The sequence below is a fragment of the Protopterus annectens genome, chromosome 12.part0 (assembly GCF_019279795.1).
Source record: "Protopterus annectens isolate FY-2018-M chromosome 12.part0, PAN1.0, whole genome shotgun sequence".
NCBI lineage: Eukaryota > Metazoa > Chordata > Ceratodontiformes > Protopteridae > Protopterus > Protopterus annectens.
The window spans coordinates 1,134,203,278-1,134,228,254 of record NC_056746.1 but is presented as its reverse complement, the minus strand read 5'-3'; the positions used below and the strand labels follow the sequence as shown (position 1 = coordinate 1,134,228,254).

General features: G+C 40.8%; 1 protein-coding gene across 7 annotated transcripts in view; it reads left to right on the top strand.

The window, feature by feature from the left end:
• LOC122817027 (copine-3-like) overlaps positions 1 to 24,977 on the top strand; it is a 2,295,182-nt gene that overhangs the window by 1,467,386 nt on the left and 802,819 nt on the right. For 6 of the 7 annotated variants that reach the window (XM_044090160.1, XM_044090159.1, XM_044090157.1 and 3 more), the window contains one exon: positions 23,388 to 23,486. In XM_044090160.1, coding sequence (XP_043946095.1) covers positions 23,388 to 23,486 — 99 coding nt within the window. Of the gene's footprint in view, positions 1 to 23,233; positions 23,330 to 23,387; positions 23,487 to 24,977 lie in introns of all 7 variants that reach the window. The other variant, XM_044090154.1, reaches the window with a different exon arrangement.

The window sequence follows — 24,977 nt, the reverse complement described above, 5'->3', positions numbered from 1 at the left end:
GTTCAAGGCAGGATCGAGGCACTACCAATTCTCTGCGCTGCCCTTTGGATTGTCAACTGTGCCCAGGGTCTTTACCAAGTGCCTGACTCCAGTAGTAGCTTATTGCAGACTCAAGGGAATTCAAATTTACCCTTATCTGGACGACTGCCTTATTCAGGCAGACAGCAAGGATGTCTTACTCCAGCATCTACAGTTTGTTCAGAATCCTCTCAAGTTCCTGGGATTCACTGTAAGCATAAACAAGTCAAATTTGACACCCTCACAACAGATAATTTTTCTGGGCGCTTCTCTAAACACAACAACCCAGATGGCATTTCTGACATACGAAAAACAGTTACAGCTGGCTTCAACTTTCAAAACCTTGGCAACTACAACTCAGCTATCTGCAAGGAGATTCCTGCAGGCTCTGGGTTATATGGCCTCCTGCATCCTTCTTGTACCATATGCAAGACTACATATGAGGAAAATACAGTGGTACCTAAAAAGTGTATGGTCTCAGCATTGTCACAGCCTAGACATACTGATCTCCGTCCTGCCTTGTCTTCAAAAGGAATTCCTTTGGTTGTCCAAGGCATGTACTCTAAACAAAGGAAAACCCTTCTGTCTGCCTCCTGCCACTCAGATTCTAACCACGGACGCCTCAGATTATGCACGGGGAGCCCATTTTCAGGGCAACTGTCTGCAGGGCCTTTGGACAAAGGATCAGAAGCACCTGCATATCAATTTAAAGGAAATGTTAGCCGTTCAGAAAGCTCTATTGGCCTTCAGGAATCTTCTACAACCAGGACAACTACTGATATGGACAGACAACACCACAGTTATGTGGTACATAAACAAGCAAGGGGGATCTCATTCCTACCCCCTTTGCAGACTAGCCATGGATCTTTGGAACACAGCCCTAGCTTGCAATCTGGACCTTCAAGCACAGTTTCTACCAGGGAAGCAAAACTTCCTGGCAGATAGTCTGAGCATAAACCTTTCGGATCCACACGAATGGATGTTGGACTCCGGAATATTCAAGATGATTACAGCAGTCTGGGGATGTCCTCACATAGACCTCTTTGCATCCCACCTCAATCATCAACTACAAATCTTTTGCACCAGGACTTTCCAGGATCAAGCTTGTAAAGTGGATGCTCTATCATTCAGTTGGAGAAACCTCTCGGGATATGCCTTTCTGCCTCTTCCTCCACGGGTATTACTAAAGATCAAGCAGGACAAGCCCAAGATGATAATCTTGCTGGCCCCAAATTGGCCTCGACAGTTTTGGTACCCAACACTCAGAAACCTTTGTCTAGAGCCACCCTGGGTTTTACCACAGATTCCGAACCTTCTGTCCCAACACCAGGGTCAGATTCTACACTCCCATGACAAAACTCTCAGCCTGGCGGCCTGGTTAATCCAGGATCTTTGATTCGTTCTCTCCTACCCGAGCAGGTTACGGATGTCATTTTAGAAGCCAGAATTCCTAGCACTAGAAAATCTTATGCAGGAAAATGGAAAATATTTTGTTCCTGGATGCAGGCTCAGGATTCTGATCCTCTTATTCCTAACATTCCTCAGATTTTACTTTACCTGTCAGACCTCTTACATAAGGGTCTCTCTTTCTCTTCCATTAAGATACACGCCTCTGCTATTTCTGCTCATTATAATACAGACCCTCCTATCTTTTCCCACCAGCTCATGAGAATTTCTCAGAGGAGCTAAGAACTTAAGGCCCCCTAGATCTCCTCCCATTCCTGCTTGGGATCTCAACTATGTTTTGGAAAAGCTCACCTTACCTCCTTTTGAGCCTGCTGCCTCATCTGACATCAAGTTTTTATCTTGGAAGACAGCCATCCTTTTAGCTCTGACCTCTGCCAGGAGGGTTTCAGAGTTGCAAGCTCTTATGGCTGTGGAACCTTATATTATTTTTCATCTAGACAGGGTGTCTTTAAGGACTAATCCTACTTTCATGCCTAAGGTGGTTTCCAAAGTGGCTTTAAATCAAACTATTCACTTGCCAACTTTTTTCCCCACTCCTCAAAATAAAGGGGAAAGGATATTACATTCCTTGGATGTACACAGACAACTACGTTTTTACCTGGACAGAACCAAGGACATCAGGAAATCAGAGCAATTGTTTGTTTCTTATGCTTCAAGTTCCCAAGGTAAAGCCATTTCAAAACAGACCATTTCTAAATGGATTGCTCATGGAATCAGATTTTGCTGTTCACACCATGGAAAGCAAATCCCAGGGAGTATAAGGACTCCCTCTACCAGAGCTGCTGCCACTTCAGCTGCCTTCCTCAGGGGAGTTCCTACCAAAGACATTTTGGAAGCTGCAACTTGGAGTTCAGTACATACGTTTTCCAAGCACTACAATCTACCTCTCTACTCTAAGTCAAGGGCAGGCTTGCTTCTGCAGTCTTGCAGGGCCTTATAGCCGCCCCCTCTACTTTCTTTCTGCTTTGGGATTCTACCCTACAGTCATGACTGCAACAGTGAAACACGATGAACATAGTACAGTTGTGTACACTTACCATAAATGTAGATGTTCAAGTGTCTTCACTGTTGCAGTCTGGGTTTCCCTCCCTCCTGTCCCCTCTTATTTTTTCTTTTGTGTGGTTCCTTTTTTCACCCTTCTTCTGAGGTGTATTTGCAAAGGGTATGGGACCTTATTCATTTTGGAACTTCTGACATCTGGGGCAAGAAAAACTGGAGAACATGGCGTCGGCTGTCAGCTTTGTACTCCTGGCGCTCTGACGTCAGAGAGCATGGCTGAACAGCCGACGCCGGACCCAGACTTTGGGATTCTGGCCGACCGAGGACTGCCTGCCGGCAGGGGAGAACCCTACAGTCATGACTGCAACAGTGAAGACACTCGAACATCTACATTTATGGTAAGTGTACACAGCTGTACTTTCAGGTTATACTATAAGAGAATAACTATGTAAAGATAACCATGTCAGCAGCCAAAATGCATTATAAGTTGACTATTTACTGTGCACATTTTAAATAGATAGACTGCCCTAAACTCTGGACTGATGCATTTGCTTTTTTTCCCCTGGAAAATGCTATTCAGAAGTGAAGAGGCATAGAGGCGTACAAGGGAACAGATTTAGTGGCACACCAGGCTGTGATTTTTTTTTTTTTTTTATATCTATTGTCATGCAAAGCTGACTAAATAGTTGAATCTAGTAAAGCTGGAAATGTGAGACTGTAGCCCACTGAAGGAGGGGAGATGGGAGGAGTAACTGGCCAGGAACTGAAACTTGCAAAACTGCTCCTTGTGAAAAAGTCTTTTTTATCTCAGTAATTGGTTGACACTTTTGCAAGTTTCTTTCAGAGAATGTGTAGTACATCAGTAGGAACAACATTTGTAAAACTCAGCGCATACCAGTCAATGACACCACGAGTTGCAGACACTCAAACTTTGCATTATGGGACAAATTTAGCTTTCCAAAGGAATCACGATGTATGCCCCCATGAGGGCAGACAAGAGTAAAAACAAAATAAAATTAGGAACGAGTACTTATTTTGCTGCAGGCATCTTTGGGAGGTGTAGTAAATCATGGCAAGATAAAAAAAAATATGTTTTCTTCATCTTTTGCCCGTAGTGGTCCTTTAACATTTTAAAGTGTCAAGCTCTTCTGCATGTTCTCAAAGGATGAAAGTAAAAACTTAAGCACAAGTCATTGGTTGACCTTTGTCAGAGGTGAAAAAAAAAATTGAATGCCTCTGTTAACATTATCTTCTGTTTAATAAAATTTTAAACTGTTTATAATGCTGCCGATTCCTTTTTAAGAACTGATGCTTCTGAGTCAGTGTTGAGAAAACTAGCTCAAAAGGCTCAAACTGAAATTTTAAATCCTCCCTTGGGTAAGGAAGTTTTATTTGGCCCTCTGCAGCTGAGGTGTAAAAGTATGATAAAAGGACAAGTTAATTAATGAGCGTCTCATATTTTTTGACCCTCTTCTTTCAAAACAACTACAAATTTCCTCTCCCTTCCTCACTCACAGACTTTTAAAAAGTGCTTATTAAATCATGTCTTGCTGTTTCCTACATTTTAACACCATTTTTATTCTCTGTATACTTTAGTTTTATATTTTTAGATGTAATTCTGGAGGCTGCTCATATGGTATCCGACATCTTGATTTTTTTCGTCTACCTCTAGGTATCCCATATTACAGTGTTTGTCTTTAAAATATTACACCATAGCCCCAAAGCTTCTATTAATGCATTAACTTTACATACATTTTCACATATACCCTGCTTTCTTTTAGTCAGTCAGGTTTAATTACCATTTCTTACTTTTCAATGACTACTTAAAGGAAAACAAAGATAGTCAGACAGTACAGCAATTCTCAGTGCCTGTTACTTTTTTTTTCTAAAGGGGCCAATTTTCATTCTTTTTGTTATGCCTGAGTTGTAGTCCTTTAACTCATCTCCTTTCCCCCTAAAAACCTCCCATTCATGTCTGCCGAAGTTGAAAATTTGAGCTGTTTGCTGCTGTGATTGATGATCACAGCAGGAGACAAAGTTCATGTGTTGAGAATACTTTTTCTATGTGGTTAACCCCGTTTGTCTTTTAAGTAGTCATTGAAAAGCAAGAAATGGTAGTTAAATCTGACTAACTAAAATAAAGCAAAGTGTAGGTGAAAACACATGTAAAGGCAATGCATTGACAGGAACTTAGGGTTTATGATGCAATATTTTAAAGCCAGACACTGCATTGTGGGATACCTGGAGGTAGACTAAAAAAAATCAAGATGCCTGATACCATGTGGGCAGACACTCTCCAAAAGTAGTGTTAAAATGTAGAAAACATCAAGACTTGAAGTAAACATGTTGTCTGTCTGTGGGTGCAGTTCTCCTTTAACTAGCGAGGGGACATCTAACAAGTTTTTAAATGGCAAGGAGTCTCCGAAAAGAAAGGAAAAGCCACAAAACATTAAAGACATTCCTCTCAGTCAGCAGCCCCTTCATCTCTCTTTGATGCTTTGTTTTCCTTTGTGGCAGAAGATTATTTCAGACAGATGGATCCTGAGTGTTATTTATCAGGAGTACACTTGGCAATGGGAATCCATCCCTCCTTGCCCAGTGAAGCAAATCTCTGTATCTAACAGGGAAAAAAAAACGACCAACCTGTGCTGTGTAAATGTCTCACCAAACAAATAAACCAGAGTAAAGCAGTCCAAAAAAGTATAATGATGCAATGACACCAGGCCCTCAGCATAAAATGAAGAATCTTTTATTTTAAAACAACATAAGCGCTTTTACAGCCCTTGCTGCTGCTTCAGATGTCAGTATAAAAATGCAGTTACACACATCAATTTATACAGAAATCCAACCAGAAAATCAATCAATTAAGCAGTTATATATATTAAAAGAATACAAACGAATGTGAAAATTTCTTTAAAAAATAAGAGAAAAACTTAAAATCAACTAATGCATATAAGTATATGGAAAGCTCATCTAAAGAGTGAGCTTATCTGTAATAAAGTTTTAAGGGGAACTTTGTCATTTTGTCCTGAACCATAAACGGCTCTTAACATAGCTATCCAATTACTCTCTAAGCTTTCAGTGGAATTCCTAACATCATCCAGCTTCTTAGTAGCTGCTACCTCTGCTGTAACTTGAAACTTAAAACAATGTGTGTGTGAAGTGAGCTTCACATGTGTAGAAAGAGCACTGCACTCAGTACCATTATTTATGTCTTAAATGTTCTTCTATACATTCCTTCAACTGTCAGTCTTGCCTACATAAAACTTTGTGCAGGCAGTGCAGCACGGTAAATAAACCACATGAGAAGTGCAAGTGGCTTGAGCATCAAACACGTACTGTTTACCCTGATCTGGATGTATAAACATACCAGTGGTGTCAATATATCTGTAGGACTTACAAGTGTGACATGGTCTAGGTCCTTTATAAGTGGAACTCATTTTATTCCTAGTAGTTTTACCATCAATAAACTGTTTTGGGTAACAAAGCATCTGTTTTAAAGATTGTTTCTTCTTAAATATAAAGTTAGGTTGTTCACCCACTGCCTTTAAGATCATTATTTGTTGTATAAAAGGCAGTGTTTCCGTATAATATCCAAGACAATACCCTGTAGTGTAAGAATAAGTCACTGGTACCCTGCATTTGCCGTCATTCAGTCTCTTGGAATTAAATTGAAGGTGCATTTGAAGAAAAGAAGGTCATATCTCTACCTTCTCCAACATCAGACATTTTGTTCAATACTTGTTATACATTACACCTCTTGTACCCCCTGTCTACAAACTCATTCTCCAAGTCTTTTGTTTGAGCCATAAAATTGCCATCACTGACATTCATCCCTGAGACTCTTAAGTTCTTGCCCTTGTGCTATGTTATCAAATGTATATTTAGGGTGCATGCTTGTGTGGTGTAAAAAGTTGTTCCTGTAACAAGGTTTCCTGTACATTGAAGTATCCATCTGTCCACTGCTTGAAACTCTGATAAGTACATCTAAGTAAGTATTTTCCACCTTGGAATACTCAGCTGTAAATCTCAGAAATGTCGTACTAGCATTAATCTCGTCTGTAAACTTGACCAACTCATCTCATCTACCCTTCCAAATCCAGAATAAATCATCCACAAAACATCTGTAAAATAAAATGTGTTCTACATATGTATCAACCAAAATGTGCTTAAGTTCCCAGATGAGCATAATGAGAGTGGCATAGCTATTGGTACATGATGTGCCCATTGCTAAGCCATCTCTCTGCAAAAAATAATTACCATCAAAAACAAATATATTGTTATACAAAACCAACTCAAGTAAATAAAGTAATTCAACCTTACTATCACTAAATATATGTTGTTCCATCAGATATTGTACCACCCATTCAATACCCAACATATCTGGTATAACTGTGAAAAGGGAACTTACATCCAAAGTTACCAAGTACCATCCTTCTACATCAAATGTAGCCTGTGTAAACTCGTAAAGATCAATCAGAAATTGAGAGTTACTCAGGATATGTGATTTGGTATTGACAAGTGATCTAAAATGCTTTTCTAGAAAGATGGACATAGACTTTGTATTTCATTTTCTAGCAGAGACTGTGGGTCTAAAGCGGTGGATTTATAGAATCCTTGTGTAACTTGGGCAGGCTCTGTATAAAGGGAATCAAGGGATGTTGTACAAAAAAATAACCCAAGTTCTGTCTATCAGCCCAGATGACAACATACAGCTCAACTTGTCTTTAATACGAATTACCTTGTTGTTAACATCAAACAGTGTAATTTTACTATAAAAGAACTGTCAGACAACATAACATTAATTTTGTCAGCATATTGTTACCTCACAGCAAGAGGTTCCCCCGTTCGATTCTCGGCTGGAGTGCGGGGAGTGCCTTCTGTGTGGAGTCTGCATGTCCTCCCCATGGTTGGGTGGGCGTTTGAAAGACATGCGTAATGGGCGTGCCTTTGTTGAAGATTGAATGTCGAGCTGGCACCTCTGCGTTCGTGAAAAATCTACTGCCAATCATTAGCAAACCGGAGTTCCGCTGTGGCGACCCCTAACTGGGAAAAGCCGAAAGAGACAACAACAACCGTGAAGAATCTAGAATCACAACAGGGCCCCCCTTATCAGCAGGGCGTATAACAATGTGTTGATCACACATTAGATGTTCAAGCACTTCTTTCTCCCTAACAGTCGTATTAAAAAAGCTTTTCCCCTTGTTTGCAGAATCATATCCCTTATAAATTTCATCTAAACATATTTTTTCAAATGCCTTAATAAGGGGATGTAAAACAGGTGTGCAAGTGCTTGGCTTCCTAAAAACATAGTCACTAGAAGTAACTAATCTCTGTATTTGTTTCCTCCCATTGTATACCAAATGCTGGCGTAGGGAGTTAATATAAACAGTGTCTCCAAGTCACATGAGTAAAGACCTTTTAGGATTTGTCAGGTAACAAAAAGGGAAGAATCTTGGAGGCCAGTGTTGGATCTTTCTTTTCAAAATCTCTGCAGTCCCTTGTAATTCGAACACCCCTAGCTTTCATGGTAAAGCTAGATTGTAAAGATGTCTATCCTTTTACTCCCGTTGGTGAATGTTTCAGGTATTTTTTAAGATTTGCTGAATCTGGATTTCATTATATATATATTTTTTTGTCTTGACCTTTGGACTTTACATAATACCAAGGATATTCACAAAGTATCTTGCTCTAGTCCTTTCTTTTTGCATAGTCAAGTATTAGGCTAGTTGCCCTTGTGGGCCATTTTATGCCTAGTGAGAATAAATCCATGTACCTCGCGTCAGTTAAACACTTCAACCATTATGCCAGCCAGCCCCCACCCCCTTTCCATCATTCAGTTTTTGGACAATTGTCTTGCCTTTGCAGACGTTTTCATATGTCAGTAGTGTTTAATAACTCTTCAGAATCTTCTAATCAGCTTTCAAAACTCTTCTCTCATCACTTCCCACAGCATTGTATTTCTTGGATCTCTCTTAGATTTTGTTCGGAAGTGCCCTTTCTTCCACCAGACAAATTAGATGTTTCAGTAATTTTTCAAATCTAAGCCATGCAGTTGCAAGGGGAATTTTCAGAATTTTCGAGTTATTGGCATCTATGATTCTTATGCTTCTCCTGACCAAACTCCACATGAGGAACATAAAGTGGTACCTCAGATCGGTCTGGATTCAGAATCTACTTGTTTTACCTTTTTAGATCCCAGTTCTGGTATTTGTAATGAGGGAAATGTTTTGGTGGGCACACCAGATCTACTTGCAGTCCTGATCTTCCACTGTCTCTTCTGACCTCCTCTTTAGTCTGTCACACCTAAAGCATTAGAAGTGGTATGGGAAGTGGTTTCCAAAGGAGTTGAAGTACAAGATGTTTGGAACCCTTAAAATAGATAGAGGCACATAAATGTAAGAGAGATGTTGGTATTAATTTCAAAGCCTCAAATCATCTTTGGTCCCCTAGACCTCTGCAAGTTTACATGGCCACAACTATAATGATTTGATACTTAAGTAGGTACCAGATTTTACCCTCTTTGCATACAGGCTGTGATTGCCTAGGCGATAGGCAACTCAGCTCATTTTGATTTTACAGGCCTCATACATTCCATCAGAGCAAAATTTGATTAAAGGCAAACTCAGTAGGACCAGGACAGACCCCCAGAAATGGAAACTTAATTCTGGAGTCTTCCAACAATTGATCTGACTGAAGGGAACACTTCATATACATCTCTTTGAATCCTTTTAGATCATACAGCTAAAACATTCTGCTCTAAGATTCCTTGCAAACAGGCCTGGAAGACAGATATCTTCACATTCCCTTACATGTGAATGTTCCTTTATGCTTTCTCACCCTTTCTACTGATATATTGGGTGTGTCTGAAGATCCAGAACTCCTCCCAGAAGATTGTGATGGTGACTTCCTTTTGACCCAAGCTGTAGTGGGTTATCCCTTTTTTTCAGTCTGGAGAGGGGCAGTTACCACAAGCATCCACACAGACTGGATTTGCTCACAAACACAAAAGACAGAGGTTGTTTGTAACGCTTTGACCTGAAAAATGTTCATCTAACTGCTTGGATGTTAGAATCTTAATGCCTTTTAGGCACCCTTTTTTTTATAAGGACACACAGCAGATGCTAAAGGAGGTGAAAAACTGCTACTAGGAAATCATATATGTGCAAGTGCAAAATATTTTCTAGTTGGTGCCAGTGCAAGAACCAGGCCCAGCACTTCTCGTTCTTGATTATTTGTGTGAATTACTGTACTCTCAACTACCTTTTTCCTGTATCAAGGTACATTTTTGACCATTTCTGCTTGTCTGCTGTTTCATCCCCCTTTTTCTAACCACAGTCAACTTAAGCAGTTCGTGAAAGGGGTGCTTGCATGTCCGTTCATCTAGAGAAAATGTTGTTCCTTCCTCCATGGGATCTGAGCTTTGTACTTGAAAAGCTTACTTTTTTTCCAAGGGAACCAGCTCATAAGGCTAAACTGAGGTGGTTAACATGGAAAACTGTTTTTTTTTTTTACTCATTGACGATACTTCTGCTAGGAAAGTGAGCTAGAACAACTTATGCTGAGTCAGCACCATTACATTTCTCACAAGGACTAGGTTCCTTTGAGAACTTACTCTTTTATGAATAAAGTGGTCACAGAGTTTACTTTGTCATGATATTCATCCCCGTCTTCTTTCCTGAACCCAAGAATTAGGGGGAAAAAGATTCTTCCAAGTTTGCATGTCCACAGGCAGCTCAGATACTACCTAGACAGAACTTGAACCTTCAGAGAAATTGATCAGATGTTTCTCTTATGAAGGTGGACTCTAAAGGTATTCTAGAGGCAGCAACTCGGTCCTCTATTCACTCTTTTACAAAACTACAACCTGGTTTCATTTTCCAGGTCTATTACAGGCTTTAATAGGACCATTCTCCACAGGCTCCTGTAGTCTTAGTTTATTCTCTCCTTTTTTTGCCTTAGTTTTCTAAGCTATGATATAGTTCATGCTACTGTAGCAGAAATCAATATATTGAACATAGTACTGTGTTGTTAGCAAACAGAGAGCAACAGCAGATGTTCTAATAGATCATTGTTGCAGTAGCCTCTGCTCCCCTCTCACCCCCTTACTTTACTTATTGTCTTTTTGTGCTGTTCGGGTGTGGATGTTTACATGCATTTTTATAAAATCTACTGTTGGGTTTGCTTCCCAGTATTGTTCTTTCAGGGCTCTTGCCTCCCTTCTAGGCAAGTAATGCTATAACATTTTTTGCACTCCATCTGTCTTTATTTGGAGCTTCTCTGTAGTAGGAACACATGGAAGTCACCCTTTGCTTTGTAAACCTAGTCAGTTACAGGGTGTAAGGCCAGTATAGCTTTGGCCTCTTTGGAACAGTGATGTGTTAGAATGACTACTGTTATGGTAAGTTCACTTATACAACTGTACTCTCCTTAAGTGGAGGTTTATGTCCTTGGTGCATGTATTGGTTGAACTGTCTGATTCAAGGTGAAATACTTTGAAACTTTAGGGACTTTTCGTAGCTGAAAACTTTAGACAAAGATCATCTCTCAAGAACCTGTTGAGAGACTGAGTAGAAGAGGGATAGATATTTCACTTTGTTGAGGTGGTTTAAATACTTAAGCCAGACACTTTTCTAATTAAGAACCTTTGTTGTTTTACAAGTTATACAAGGTGTTTACAGAGCTAAGTTTCAAAGGGAACATTGCATTCAGTAATTGATCTGATGAAGGAGGAGTACGGAGAGAAAGACATACCAGGGTATAAAAAAGATGTTACATTAAGTGAGACTGTGCAAGGCAGGAGGATTTTCAAAATGTATCTGAGACATGGTGGTTGAAAAAGCACTCACTTTCACCATGGGTATGCAGGTTTGTAGTAATGGGCTCTGTTTTAAAAGGAATACCAGCGATGTGATAAGAAGGGATAGGGGTCTTATGAAAGGTAATTGTGCAACACTTGGCATTTAGGATGAGCCAGTTGTTTAGCATACCAATTGTAGCTCTGATATAGGCATTGCTGGAGAAATTTGAGCAACATTGTTATCATAAGGTGAGTTGAAAAGAAGCCAGAGCCCTTAAGGAATGGGCCCTAACCCTACCTGGATGTGGTTTATTATGGGGAGTATAACAATAGCATGAGACCACCTGGAAATGCAGGTGCAGGTTGTGTGCAGGGTAGTTTGAAGTGAGTTGAAAACTGCACCCACTTTGCAGTTACTTGGAAGCTTGGTTATTCACTGACTGTGGATGCCTAATTTTGTAAAAAGTAAATGCCATTCAGGAAGGGACTGAAAACTGAACTGTCTGGGGTGCCTCACTTTCTTAAAGCTTCTGTGACCTTGTCAAAAAATCTGTTTGGTTGTGTTGGCATGACCTGCCCTTAATAAATCTGAATTGATTGGGTCAGGAAGTCATTAGTTCAGTAATGAGTTCTGTGACTTTACATAATAGTACTAATAGTTCTGATAGGGTAGTAGTCATCAGGATGTGTATTGTAGGACCTTCCTTGTGTTGGGTGACAAGTGTGATAGTGTTTCAAGTAACAACTTACGTAGACTGCAGAGAAGCTTAAAGGTTTAGTAGATATAGGAGAGGTTGGGCTGTATTTGATACTTGCAAGGTAGCTTGGCATATTTTTCAGGACCGTGACAATAGTGTTTTTAATTATGAAAAAAGTAGAAGCCACTAGTTTGTGTGATAACGTATGGTACAGTAAGCAGGGACATTATGGAGGAGATGGAGTGTGTGGAATGTGTGAAGTTTAGCTTAATTTATTAGCAAGGTGATTCATTTTAGTTTCTGGGTTGGAATGGAGTTCACTGGTAGAGGTGTAAGTTCATTGGAGAACTAGGTGTTAATCCTGAGATTCCTACTGTAGCTGTAGAAGGCCTTTTTAGGTTGTCCTCAGTATTGGAAGCATTTCTTAGTTCATAACTGGCTTGCACTCTATAATTGTATGCGTGGAGGTCTTGGCTAATACTTTTTTTTTTTTTTTTTTTTTTTTTTTTTTCCATAATTGTGGATACAAAACTTATGTGCTTGTGAGCTAGCACATTTCTAGGTCCTGTGGGCTTTCCTAACTTGTTCTCCAGCAGCTTGCATACTACACTGTGTGCTGCTACCAGTAGACCCATGCGCACTATCGTGCATATCTAGTTCCCTGACTGGCAATGCAACTCTTGGCATGTGCACGCTAGGCTCCTTTCTGCAGGTGATACACCTGTTACCCTACAGTTGTCACCAGTGAAGTGAGTTGATACATAGCCCTCCCTTTGGTGTGGGCAGTTTGGTATCGTCCTCTCATTTCTTTTCTCCCCTGCCCATTTCCTCCAGCACCCATGCCAGTAGGCAAACATGAGTCATCTGACTTACAGGTAAGGTAAGGCTTTGTCCTTCTTTATCATGGAACAAGGCTTTTATTTTTCTTGTACAGTTGATTTGTTTGAGCATTCCACCAAGTTGGGTTATTTTTGAACTTATTACTATTTATTGTCTGGCAAATGAGACTGGTCTTTTCTCTTCATCTATTCCTATGGGAGTTGGAACTCTGAGGAGTAAGCAGAGGACATGGGTATGCCATGAATGGGTTTGCTTAGTGGAAGTTTTTTTTTTTTTTTTTTTTTTGTAAACAAGAAACCTCTTTATTAAATTCATAGGCAATCCTGTATTAATATAAATGAAAACTAACCATACTGACATAATTTTAGTTGCAGATACTGTACATCACAAGCCACATTGATATAGTTTTAGTTGCAAACACCATACATCACCCATAACTTGTCCAGTCATTGTAAAATGTTGTATAACTCATTCAAATCCTATCCTCCCCTTAACCCCATTTACCCATCTGTATGTATTGTTCCTACAGTTCCCGTGTTCCTCCATGCATTTCGCTTCCACCACTCTACAAAGATCCCAACCACAGTTGTTCCATCTCTCACCATATTCACCACTTCTGGTAAAGTCGGTCTAGAGTTTGACCTCCATCTTCCAACAGTTGCCTTCCTGGCAGCCACCATAATTAGACTCAACATGGCCTCATTCCGTATGCTGCACTAACTGTTTCTTGTTCCATGGCAGCCTCTGCTCCAGACTCCACCAAAATCTCTACCAGTGCCAATCTCCTGCCCAGGATACCCCCATTTCCCTCTCCCTGCCCACACTGACACCAATCCCCTGACGGCAGTCCATAAACATTTCTAGCCTCCTCCCATTCCACCACTACTTGCTTCTAGCAACCTTGGCTTCTGTGACAGTCCAGTGCAATAAATTCCAGACCCCCCCCACCTGCTGTCTGCATCCACACGTGCAGTTATCCCTACCAGTAGAACCTCCCCTCTCCATTCCTGTGTTGGTTTAGTTCTTAGGATACATTCTGACAGTTAATGAATACAGCACTCCTTATGTCTACTGATATTCTGTCCAAGGATCTGCACCCAAAAGCCTAGTCCATCCCTGCCTGCGGAGCTTAACCCTGCTTACCCTCCCCGGAATTATAGGTCACTGCCCATGCTATGCACAGCAGCCTCAACTGTGTAGTTCCAAAAGAATTCCACCAAAGTGGGCAGTCCCAAACTACCCCACTCCACCTGAAGAACCAGCCCATCCCACCTGACTCCTGCCATCTCCCTCCAGACAGAATCCCCCAGCTCTCCATCAGTTGCCGTTCACCAGTTCTCATCCAGCCGACAGAAACATGCCCAACCTGTGTGTAAAACCAAAGGGACCAAAAACATTTCAGCTGCTTCTATCCCACTATCCATATTTAATTTCTCATTTTTTTATTACCTTTTGTTTAGTTTGTTTAGTCTTTTCCCACATATCCTCAGCTGCCACACCAAACCTCCCTCAATCTATACTCCAAAGTACTTCATTTTATCATGTCCTTACAGATAAGAATACTGCCGAACTAACTCCAATTCAAGTGTGGGTACATAATTTACAGATATTGTCTTTGTTTTAGCTTCACTAACTCTGTATCCTGAAAAGATCTGAAACTGCCTCAGAATGTTGCATAACAGTGAAATACCCCCCCCCCTCTCAAGGTTCCATCAGGTATAAATGCAAGTAATGCTAGCCACTCTTGACCACCACACCAACCATATCTCTGAATTTCAGAGTCCCTTACCCTCCCTGCCAGTGGTTCTAAATTTAATGCAACAACAAAGGGGAAAGAGGGCACCCCCACGTGGTTCCCTTGCTCAGACAGAACCATCAGAGAGGAACCCACCCACCCCACCCTTTGCCTCCAATCCCCCACACATCCTCCTAATCAGCCTTATAATTTTGTCAGGGAATGCAAATGCCTCCACTGCCCTGCTCATAAATTCCCAGCTCACTCCGTCAAACGCTTTCTCCATATCACTTTATCAGGACCCACCAACAACAATGGTAATGTATTACATCTTGCCCCACAGACCATTAGTGTCTTGCCAGTGCCATCAAATGGTTACCTCCCCTCCACAAAACCACACCAATCCACATCCACCAACCTTAGCTTCACCCTTGACACTCTCCTGACAGTTACAGACATAAACACACTGTAGCATGGTTCAGGACTGAAATGGGCCTGTACGAAGCTGGATCTGTTGGGTCTTTACCCTCTTTATATATTATAGCCACCATAGCTTTCTTCCAAGATATTGGTGCTTCCCCTCCTCTTAACAGTACTGTTAAACGAATTGTTCGGATCTTTATCAGTTTTTCCCCTCCTAGCTTCCAAACGTCCACAGAAATTACCTGCTTGGTAGAATGTTGACAAGGTTCCACTTGTGGGTGCTTCAGTGGTCTCTGTCAGTTTTTGGTCTCATCTGACTCATCCAATGAGTTTTCAGTTATCTCTAACAAAGATCTATTGTCAACATATTTGATGATGACTGGAATTTCCTGTGATGATGTCAGATTGACCTTTTGTTCTTCCCTTTTCCTCACATCATCGTGACCAGAGATGCTTTCCTTCTGAGGTGGAGCAGCATTTTGAGGAGAAGGCTGTCCAGGGCACTTGGTATCAGTCTGAGGTCAATCCTCACATCGTCATCTTGGAGATGAGGGCAGTCCTAACATTGCAGGTCTTTCGGTCTTTCGGTACCTCCACCCCAAGGGTGGTATTGCCATTCACACAGACAGTACATCAGTGTTATGTATCTGAACAAGCCAGGAGGAACTCCATACTACCACTTGTGTTGAGAGGCTGTGAGAGTTTGGTAGTGGGCAGAGTCCTCTCAGCAGTTTCAGATCGCAACACAAATTCTTCGGGAATCTAATATACTGGTGGACAGTCTGAGGTCCCTGAATCCAGATGTAGCAGCAGGGATTCTCAACCACTGGGGGCCCCCCAGCTGTGATCCATTTGCTTCCCTGTTCAACAAATAATTCAGCAGTTTCTACACAGTTGTAGGTACACTATCCTGCATGTTTGGTCCTTCAGGTCTCCTGTAAGCCTATCCTCCGACACCTCTGTTTATTTTATTTTATTTTACATTTGCTAACTAGTAGCACATTTTCAGTGGAGACCCAGGGAGATAAGGTCCATAACAATAGTACAAAAAGATTACAAACATTTTTAAAAGATTTACAAAGAATATACAAAACGTTTGACAGTTGCCAACAATCACAGTTTACAAAAAGGTGAATGTAAAACAGAAAACATTACATTTCTTAAGCCTTATTACAGACAGTAATATGAAACTCATTTGATATATAACTAAAAACCATTGTGGTATTTTCATTTGGTAGAAGTAAGACAAGAAGTTAGGAGAATAGAAAACATTATGATTGAAGGCATGAGAAACTAGCCAGGAGTATTACAGGAGCATAGCCATTGTTGAGTAAGGTATTAATTTAGGAGTTTTTTGAAGCTATGACAATATGTGTTTAAGAAATTCTGGGTTAATAGGGTTCCACTGTTGCTACTTTGAAGGAGAAAAGAGAATCACCGAAGTAATTATGGGACTTTGTAACCTTTAATATAAGTTTATTGAATGATCTAAGAGTCCTGGGGTTGGCACTAGGTTGGAGAGTGCAGGGCAGTTTTCAGGTCTGTGGATAATACAGTGGGCAATGGTGAGCTTATTGAGAAATAACATATTGGGAAATTCAAGCCAGTGTAATTTTTGAAGAGCAAGGCAATGATGGGTCCTGTTGGTTATATTTTTTGCAAAGTTTGCTATTTTGTTATAGCAGGAATCAAGTAGATGTAAATCAGACTTATGCAGGTTAGTGAAAAGTTGAGAACAGTTGAGGAGAGTAGATAGGAGGTGGGATCTGGCTGCGGCTAGTCTGCCATTTTGAGTAAGGTAAGTTTTGGCTCTATATAGAGCACCAGGTTTGATGTGAACTTTCTTTATTGTGAGTGATGTGTTTTATTGAATGTTAGGTTGTTGTCTGTTGTGACACCAAGTAGTTTTGTTTGGTTAACTAGTTCTATTATAGTGCCATTAGTGGAGTAGATGGAGTGAGGAGATGGTTTTGCTTTGGATTTCTTGTTAGAGAAGATCATTTATTTTGTTTTTTTTTTTGGGTTTAGAAAGCAACCTGTTGCAGAATGACAGTCTCTCTCATTGCCCCTTTCTTGCCTCCTAGGTTTGGTTCTCCTTCCTTTGGCCTCACCTTCACCTGCCATGAGTTCTGGATCCCTTTCTAGGACAAATTTGTCATCCTTCAGGCCTACCTCACCCAAACCTTCACATCCTCAAACCGACTGCATGGCTCCTTCAGTTCCAGTAACAGCCAGGTTCCCAAAGTTCTCCAAGAGACTTATTCATTTCCTTACTTTCTTTCAGAAGCCTTCACTTGGAAAGGTTTAAGCCAATAAGTGGAAGAGGTTCTCCTTTTGGGCCTCTTCCAAGATGTTGGATTCTTTTTTCTTCACCCTTGGATGCTATTCTGAATTTTTTGACTGGTCTTTTTCACTCCAGTCTTAGTTATTCTACCATTAAACTGCAGTTATTTGCTATTTCTAACTTTTATGTTGGAGTGGATAATACACCTGTGGCAGCTCTTAAGCTCTCCAATGCTTTTTTGAGAGGCGTCTTTTTATTACCTCCACCAGTTATTGATCTGGTTCCCCTTTGGGACCTCACTTTGCTATTCCATGTTCTCACCAGACGTCCTTAAAACTAAAAAAAAACTAAAAACAAAACAAAAGACTTAAATATAACAACAAAATGTCCAGTGAATCCATATTGTGTTGTTGGATGTTGAAATTAATTTTCTTACTCCTTGAAGGCTGTTAAACTGAGGAGCTAGAGTGAGTTTTATATTATTCTCACCAGACCTCCCTTTGAACCAGCAGCCACAGTGCCCTTAACACTCTTGAGAAAAACGCTTTCTTTTTGCTGTTAAATCAGCAAGAATGATGTCTGAACTTCAAACACTATTGTTTGTGCCCCCTTATCTCGTTTTCCATAAAGATAGGGTTACCTTAAGGACCAGCCTTTCCTTTCTGCCCAGGGTAGCTTCCGAGTTGAATTTGAATCACCCCATTCATTTGCCTGTTTTTTCCTCCAAGTTCCTTTAGCAAGGGAGAATATTTGCTGTATTGTTATATTCATTGACAATTGAGATTCTATTTTGGATAAAAAAGATTTCAGGCCATCTAACAGCCTTTAATCTCTTTTTCCAAAACACTTGTTGGCTAACCTGTGTCAAAAGTGACCCTATCCAAATGGCTTTCATATTAAAAACCTTGGCATGCTCTCTGAAAAGAATTTATTTGCCTTGAGAGGCGTCTTTTTATTACCACCACCAGTTATTGATCTGGTTCCTCTTTGGGACCTCACTTTGCTATTCCATGTTCTCACCAGACGTCCATAAAACTAAAAAAAAAATAAAAAAAAACAAAAGACTTAAATATAACAAAATGTCCAGTGAATCCATATTGTGTTGGATATTATGTCAGGCGATCTATGCCTGACATACAAAGCTATGTCAAATCCAGAATTAATGGACATGCTCCACCTCAGTAAATCTAAATCCCTTAGAGCCACAAGCTCGAGGGAATTGAATCTCAGCACAGAAATAAATAGAACTTGCTGGAGGGACAGGTTCATAACCCAGAGGCTCCCTTCGCTCTGGAATAGAATTCCAGTTCATGTGAGGCAGAGCACCTCACTGAATCTCTTCAAGAAGAATCTCGATAGGTGGATGGGGGATCGTAGGTTTGTCCCAGGGATTACTCCCATGTCACTATTACACAGAGGCACAGTAAACTAAACCTTAAAAAGGGCACAGTATACTCAAATCAAGGGGTGGCGTAAGCCATACAGAATCGGGCTAGGCTTATAATTGCCCCAGGGCAGATAGCCTAGTATGAACCTATTTTAAGTGTAGGAATCATTCTACAACAGTGTTTGCAATTTTAACTGTCTTTTTCACTCAGGCTTGTACTGATGACATTTGTGTAGCAGTACTTTTGTGTCCCTTTACAAACTGGGGACATTCAGTGTAGGTCTAGAGCTTTCTTTGGTTCCACCTTTTTGCCAAACATTCTCTCCTAGAAGCAGACCAGTTGACATAATGGTTAAGGAATTCACCGTCCATGTACAAGGTTCAATCCTGACCTCTGACCAATGTCTGTCTGGAGTTTTCATGTTCTCTCTCTGTGGGCGTTCTCCCACCTCTGAAAAACATGCTGAGCATTTCCATCTCAAACTTACCTAAGAATGGAGCTGTGGAGAGCAGCATGGACTCTAGATGATGCCTTGTATGGGGAAGAGTTGTATAGACCAGTATCCTCAAGATAGGAGAACATGGATCATAGACTGCACACTGTGTCGCTCAGCAGTTTAAAACTATGATTTTAAGTGATCCTGTTATGTTGACTAATACTGCCAAAAGGGGCATGGGTGTTTGCCATTGTTAAATGGGTTGAGGACCCTGCTTACTCCGACCTATGCCAGGGACCCATACTAACAGTGGGAGGGGTGTATGTGCTTCTGTTGGCCAGTGTTTGCCTGCCATAAAGTCCAGTAGCCCTGGGTCAATAAGCTACTGACCAGCTGGTGTCCCATTTGCCCAGCAAAAGCTGGATGTCAGACCAATCAATCGCCAAACATGAAATGAGATTTGCCACATACATTGCAAGTTCAATGACAAGAGGCGGCTTGGAAGTGGATGACATGATGGTGAGGATGAGGCTGGATATTGTATGTATCCACAAGACAACATGGGAGGGCAGTGCAGCAAAGCCATTTGGCTTTGGGTCCAAAGTCTATTACTCAAGAGGAGGACAGGCTGGAAATGTTATGGGAATTGTGATGGGAATTGTGTTGAGGGAGAGGCTTCAGAAGAGTGAGGAATGTCATCAGAATTAGTGACAGACGTAATAGCAGTCAGACTCCAGATTAATGATATAGAAGCATTCATAATCTCAGCCTGTCCCTCATAACATGATTATGATAGTGAGTAACAGAGTGCATGCAGGCAGCAGTTGCAGGACCTACTAGATAAAGCAGGACAACAGGAATTGGTGTTAATGGGCGACTTGAATGCACACATCAAGATGAACAGAACAGGTTGTGAGGACTACCTGGGTCAGCTTGGATGGGACAACGGGAATAAAGAGAGGGAAGCCATTCTAGACTTCTGTCTGCTGGCACATGGCTTGAAGGTAGCCAACACATGGGTCAGAAATAGTCACAAGATCACATACAAAAGTGAGGTAAGTAGACTTCCTCCTAGTAAGGAAAGGGCACCGGGGTAGAATCAGCAATTGAAAAGTCATCCCCAGTGAAGCAGATGGCCCACAGCATTAACCACTGGTTCCCACAATCAGTTGCAAGCAGTGGTCAGAGATAACTCTAAGGTCGACACAGACTAGGCTGAAGATGTGGAAGTTTATTGGAGAGAAAGCATGACAGTTCAAGGAATTACTCTGCGCTCGAACACCCCAGGTAGAAGAGGAAATGGGTGGAGTTGAAGAATGGCAGTACCTCAAAACAGCACGTGTAAGAGCTACAGAGCAGATATGTGGTCTAGCCAGATATTACATTAAGGTACATAAGTGAAACTGGTGATAGAATGCAGAAGTTCAGGAAGCCATCAAACGAAAGGAGGAGTGCAGGAAAAAGTGGGAGATAGGACAGACCAGGCTAGGAGGGAATACTGGTCATCTAACAAAGAGGCTAAGAAAGGAGTTGCAGTAGGGAAGAAGACAGTATCAGGTGTACTCTACCAGCTTCGGGAAAGTATATGGCATAAAAAATGACACTAGATTACAAGACAGAGTAAAAGATAAAGAAGATAGTAAGGTGCCCTTTATAAGGGATGCCAGCAACAACCTGGTCACCAGTCCACAGGACATCAAAGGCGGATACGAGGAGTACTTAAAGCAGCTTGTGAATGAAGAAAACCCAACAGAAGCTATGCTGCCTCAGACACAGTCTACAGTGGGAGAAAAGGGAGGACCCACCCTAGACAGAAGTAAGAGCAGCACTAAGGAAAATGAAGTCCAAGAACGCAGTAGGCTCAGAAATCATAGCAGATATGATCAAGATGTTGGGTGAGATAGGGGAGAAATGGCACCTGAGGGTACTCAAAGCAGTATGGAGAGCGATGTATATCCCAGATGTCCTGAGAGAAAGCATACTAGTGCCGTTGTTTAAGAACAAAGGAGACATTCACAACTGTGGGTAGTATAGAGGTAACAAATGCCTGCCAGTCTGCATGAAAGTTCTGGAGAGGGTGTTTGATAAACGAATACACAGAGAAGTAGAACGTAAGATGGGAAATGAACAGCTAGGATTCAGATCAGGATGTTGCACAACTGATCCATTGTTTGCAGTGATGCAGATACTTTGAAGACGCTAGAAATAAGGAGAGTGTCCGACTCTGCATTCCTAGATTTGGAGAAAGCTTATGAAAGGGTCCCAGGAAAGCTGATTTGGTCAGTCCTGTGGTAGTTGAGTCCCAGAAGCATTTGTAGAATTAATGCAAGCTGTGTACAGGGACCCAATGACTCAAGTACGAACAATGTTCGGTCTTACAGAGAGGTTCCCAGTGGGCATGGGTGTGCATCAGGGCTCAGCGCTGAGCTCACTGCTGTTCATACTGATAGACTACATTAGCAAACAGGTCAGAAGGGACAAATGAACCAAGTTGCTATATTCAGATGATGTGGCATTACAGACAGACTCTGAGCAGGAACTTAAAAAGAGTAAGAGAATGAAATGCAAAGCTGAAGGCACATGGGATGAAACTGAATACAGATAAGACAGTTATGGCAGCAAATAGGGAACTCAGAAGAAGCTGGAAATTGAGATAGAAGGGGAAATAGTGTTACAGGTTAACAGCTTCAGGAAGCTTTTGGAAGGGGTGGTTGAGGAGTAGGGAAGTCTGAATGTGAAGAGGTCAAAGCTAGAATTAGAGGGGCTGCAGCCAACTGACAGGGAGTTTCAGGGGTAGTATATGATAAAAGAATGCCAAAGAAGCTGAAAAGTAAAGTGTACAAAACAGTGGTGCCATGCCACCAGTACTATCGTATGGTACAGAAACCTGGGCAGTAAAGGCAGGGCAGTTTAGGAAGCTAGAGGTCATGAAGTGCCTGAGGCGGCTGGTAGGATGCACACTGTGGGATAGACTAAAAAATTAGGACATCAAAGCAGAAGCCAGAGTAGCCCCAATTGCAGTAAAGGTCAAAGAGAACAGGTGATGGTGGCACATCCATAGGAAAGCAGAAGAAAATCTGTTGAATATTTGGGACAGATAGGAAGAAGATAAGAGAAAATGGGAGCGTCCAGCAAAGAGGTGGATAGATTGAGAGAGAGGACCTGCGACAGTCAGACATGAGTATCGAAGAAGGGGGTCTGTTATATATATATATATATATATATATATATATATATATATATATATATATTCGAAGTTTCAAAACTTTGAACCACATATGTTCGACAACATATGAGCGAAGTTTGAAACTTTGAAAATATAATAAAAAATTTAAAAAAATAAATAAAAATTACCTGAATGCTCTGAGCAGGGGGGGGGGCAAGTCCCCCTGCACCCCCCATACCCCCCTACTTAAATATATCAACTCCAAGATCGCACCAGTGCAGAAAAGGGAAATTTTCCCATTCTGCACCATACGGAGCCGTTGCTTTTAACCTTCTAACTTTTCAAAGTTCAATCATATGGTATGAACATTGAAAAGTTAGAATAATTAATAGGAACCCCGAAGAAGGTAGGAGAGTGGCATTGAATAGGGAGAGATGGCAGTAAATGACACAGTATCCCGCCCCCTTGTAGAAAAGGTCTTTGTTGATGATCATGAATCTTTTCTGGGATCACTCAGATGCTCTTAAAGGCTGGGAACCCTGTCCAGCAGGTTGCAATGGACAGAAAAGATGACACTGGATGCAGAAGTTATGTAATTACTAACGTAATTATGTAACAGGACCCTCATGCTGGTCTTTAGCCATTTCCCGTATAAATTGTTTTTTTCCTGGGTTCATTGTACTAGGGTCAGTGAAGGGGTAAACTTGATGAGGAGAGTCAGAGCAAGGAGTTATAGGTAGAGGAGGTGAAGCTCAAGACCTGAACATTTTCTGCAGGTGCTAGTCTCCTTTCTGGAAGAAGAAAACCTGGATCTGTCTTTATGGTAAGTATGCAACTTTCATTTTGTTGTAAAATTTAATTGCAAGAGAAACTGCCTGTACAATTAGAATTATTATCCTGAGGGACACCATTTTTATTATACAAAATAATGTTAGTAGCAGTTTATTGGTACTGACTTTTACGTCTGTTTCGCTGTCAGGTTTCCTGCAGTGATAAGGATGAAGACACTTCCTCTGATTTGATAGGAGAGTTCACGTGCACAACTGCACAGCTGTTGGAATCAAAGGACCAAGCGGTGAGCACTGTGACTTGTTATGCTCATTCCCATTCGCTGCTGTTTCTTTCCTTTCTAGGTGCATTGTACTGATTACGATGATGATGGATCTCATGATCTCATAGGCATTTTTGAAACTAAAGTGTCTGAGTTGCAGAAGTCAGATGGAGGTACACCGGTAAGCTTTTTTTCCCTCATTTAAGAAGGTCAGATGCAGAATTGAAAGTTTAGAGTATGGAAATGTGACTTTATTTCGTTTCGCATTCATTTCATACTACTTTTCACTACCTCTACGGTACCAGAACTTTAATCCAAAAACTTGAGCTTTAGCAAATAATTGCCATAACAGATGCCAGTGCTGCATTATGTTAAAACTACTGTTTTTTGCCAGGTTAACCATTGCCATGGTAGTGGTGATAACTAAGTAAACAGATTTGGGTAACTAACTGTTGCCCTACATTTAAACTGGTGAGGGTTGAAACTTAATTGTAATGACTAAACTGCACCCTAAGATGCATTGCTGCTATTGTTCTCTTGTGGTTATGTTACAGCTTTCAGCTGGAGTTCTGCATTTATTCATCGACTTGTGTGTATGTAAAATTTATATAACTGTATGTATGTGTGTGTATGTGTATATATATATATATATATATATATATATATATATATATATATATATATTGCCATTTTGGTTGACTGCAAAAACATTGACATGCTATGATTGAATAACAAGGTAATCACAATGTTGCAGTTACTCCTGTGAGAGCAGAGAACTGGGGATGTGTGAACCTCCCCCAACTGTTGTTATCTCTAAGATATAAAATATAAAGTAGTGAGGCTGTGAGGGGGGGGTGCAGTCAGCTCCACACACAGGAAAAAACACTGTATTATGTTATGTGTAGCTCATAAAAATCACATTCTATGTATTGTCACCAGTTCTTTTTGCTAGTCAGTAAAATTTCTCTTTGTCTACTCTGCAAGAGACCAGATGTATGTGTGTGTGTGTCTCTTGATGTAGTAGACACACCTCATGTATGGTGTGTGTGTACGTATGATATATATATATATATATATATATATAAAACAAAGGTGTGCGTGTATGTAAATGTGCCATCTCTCTATACAGTAGATATAAAAAGTGAACACCCCCCTGCTAAAATGCCAGGTTTTTGTGATTTAAAAAAATGAGACCACAATAAATCATTTCAAAACCATTCCCACCTTTAATGTGACCTATAACCTGTACAATTCAGTTGAAAAACTAACAAATCTATTAGGGGAAAAAATATAAAAAATAAAAAAAAGTACAATAAGCTGGTTGCATAAATGTACATACCCTTAAACTAATACTTTCTTGAAGTGCCTTTTGCTTTAATTGCAACATTCAGTCTTCTTGGGTAGGAGTCTGTCAGCATAGCACAGCTTGGCAATATTTGCCCACTCTTCCTTGCAAAAGTGCTCCAAATCTATCGGATTACGAGGGCATCTCTTGTGCACTCCCCTCTTCAGGTCACCCCTCAGATTTTCTATTGGATTTAGGTCTGGGCTCTGGCTGGGTCATTTCTTCTGGTGAAGCCATTATTTTGTTGATTTGCATGTATGCTTGGGGTCATTATCGTGTTGAAAGATGAAATTCCTCTTCATCTTCAGCTTTCTAGCAGACGCCTGA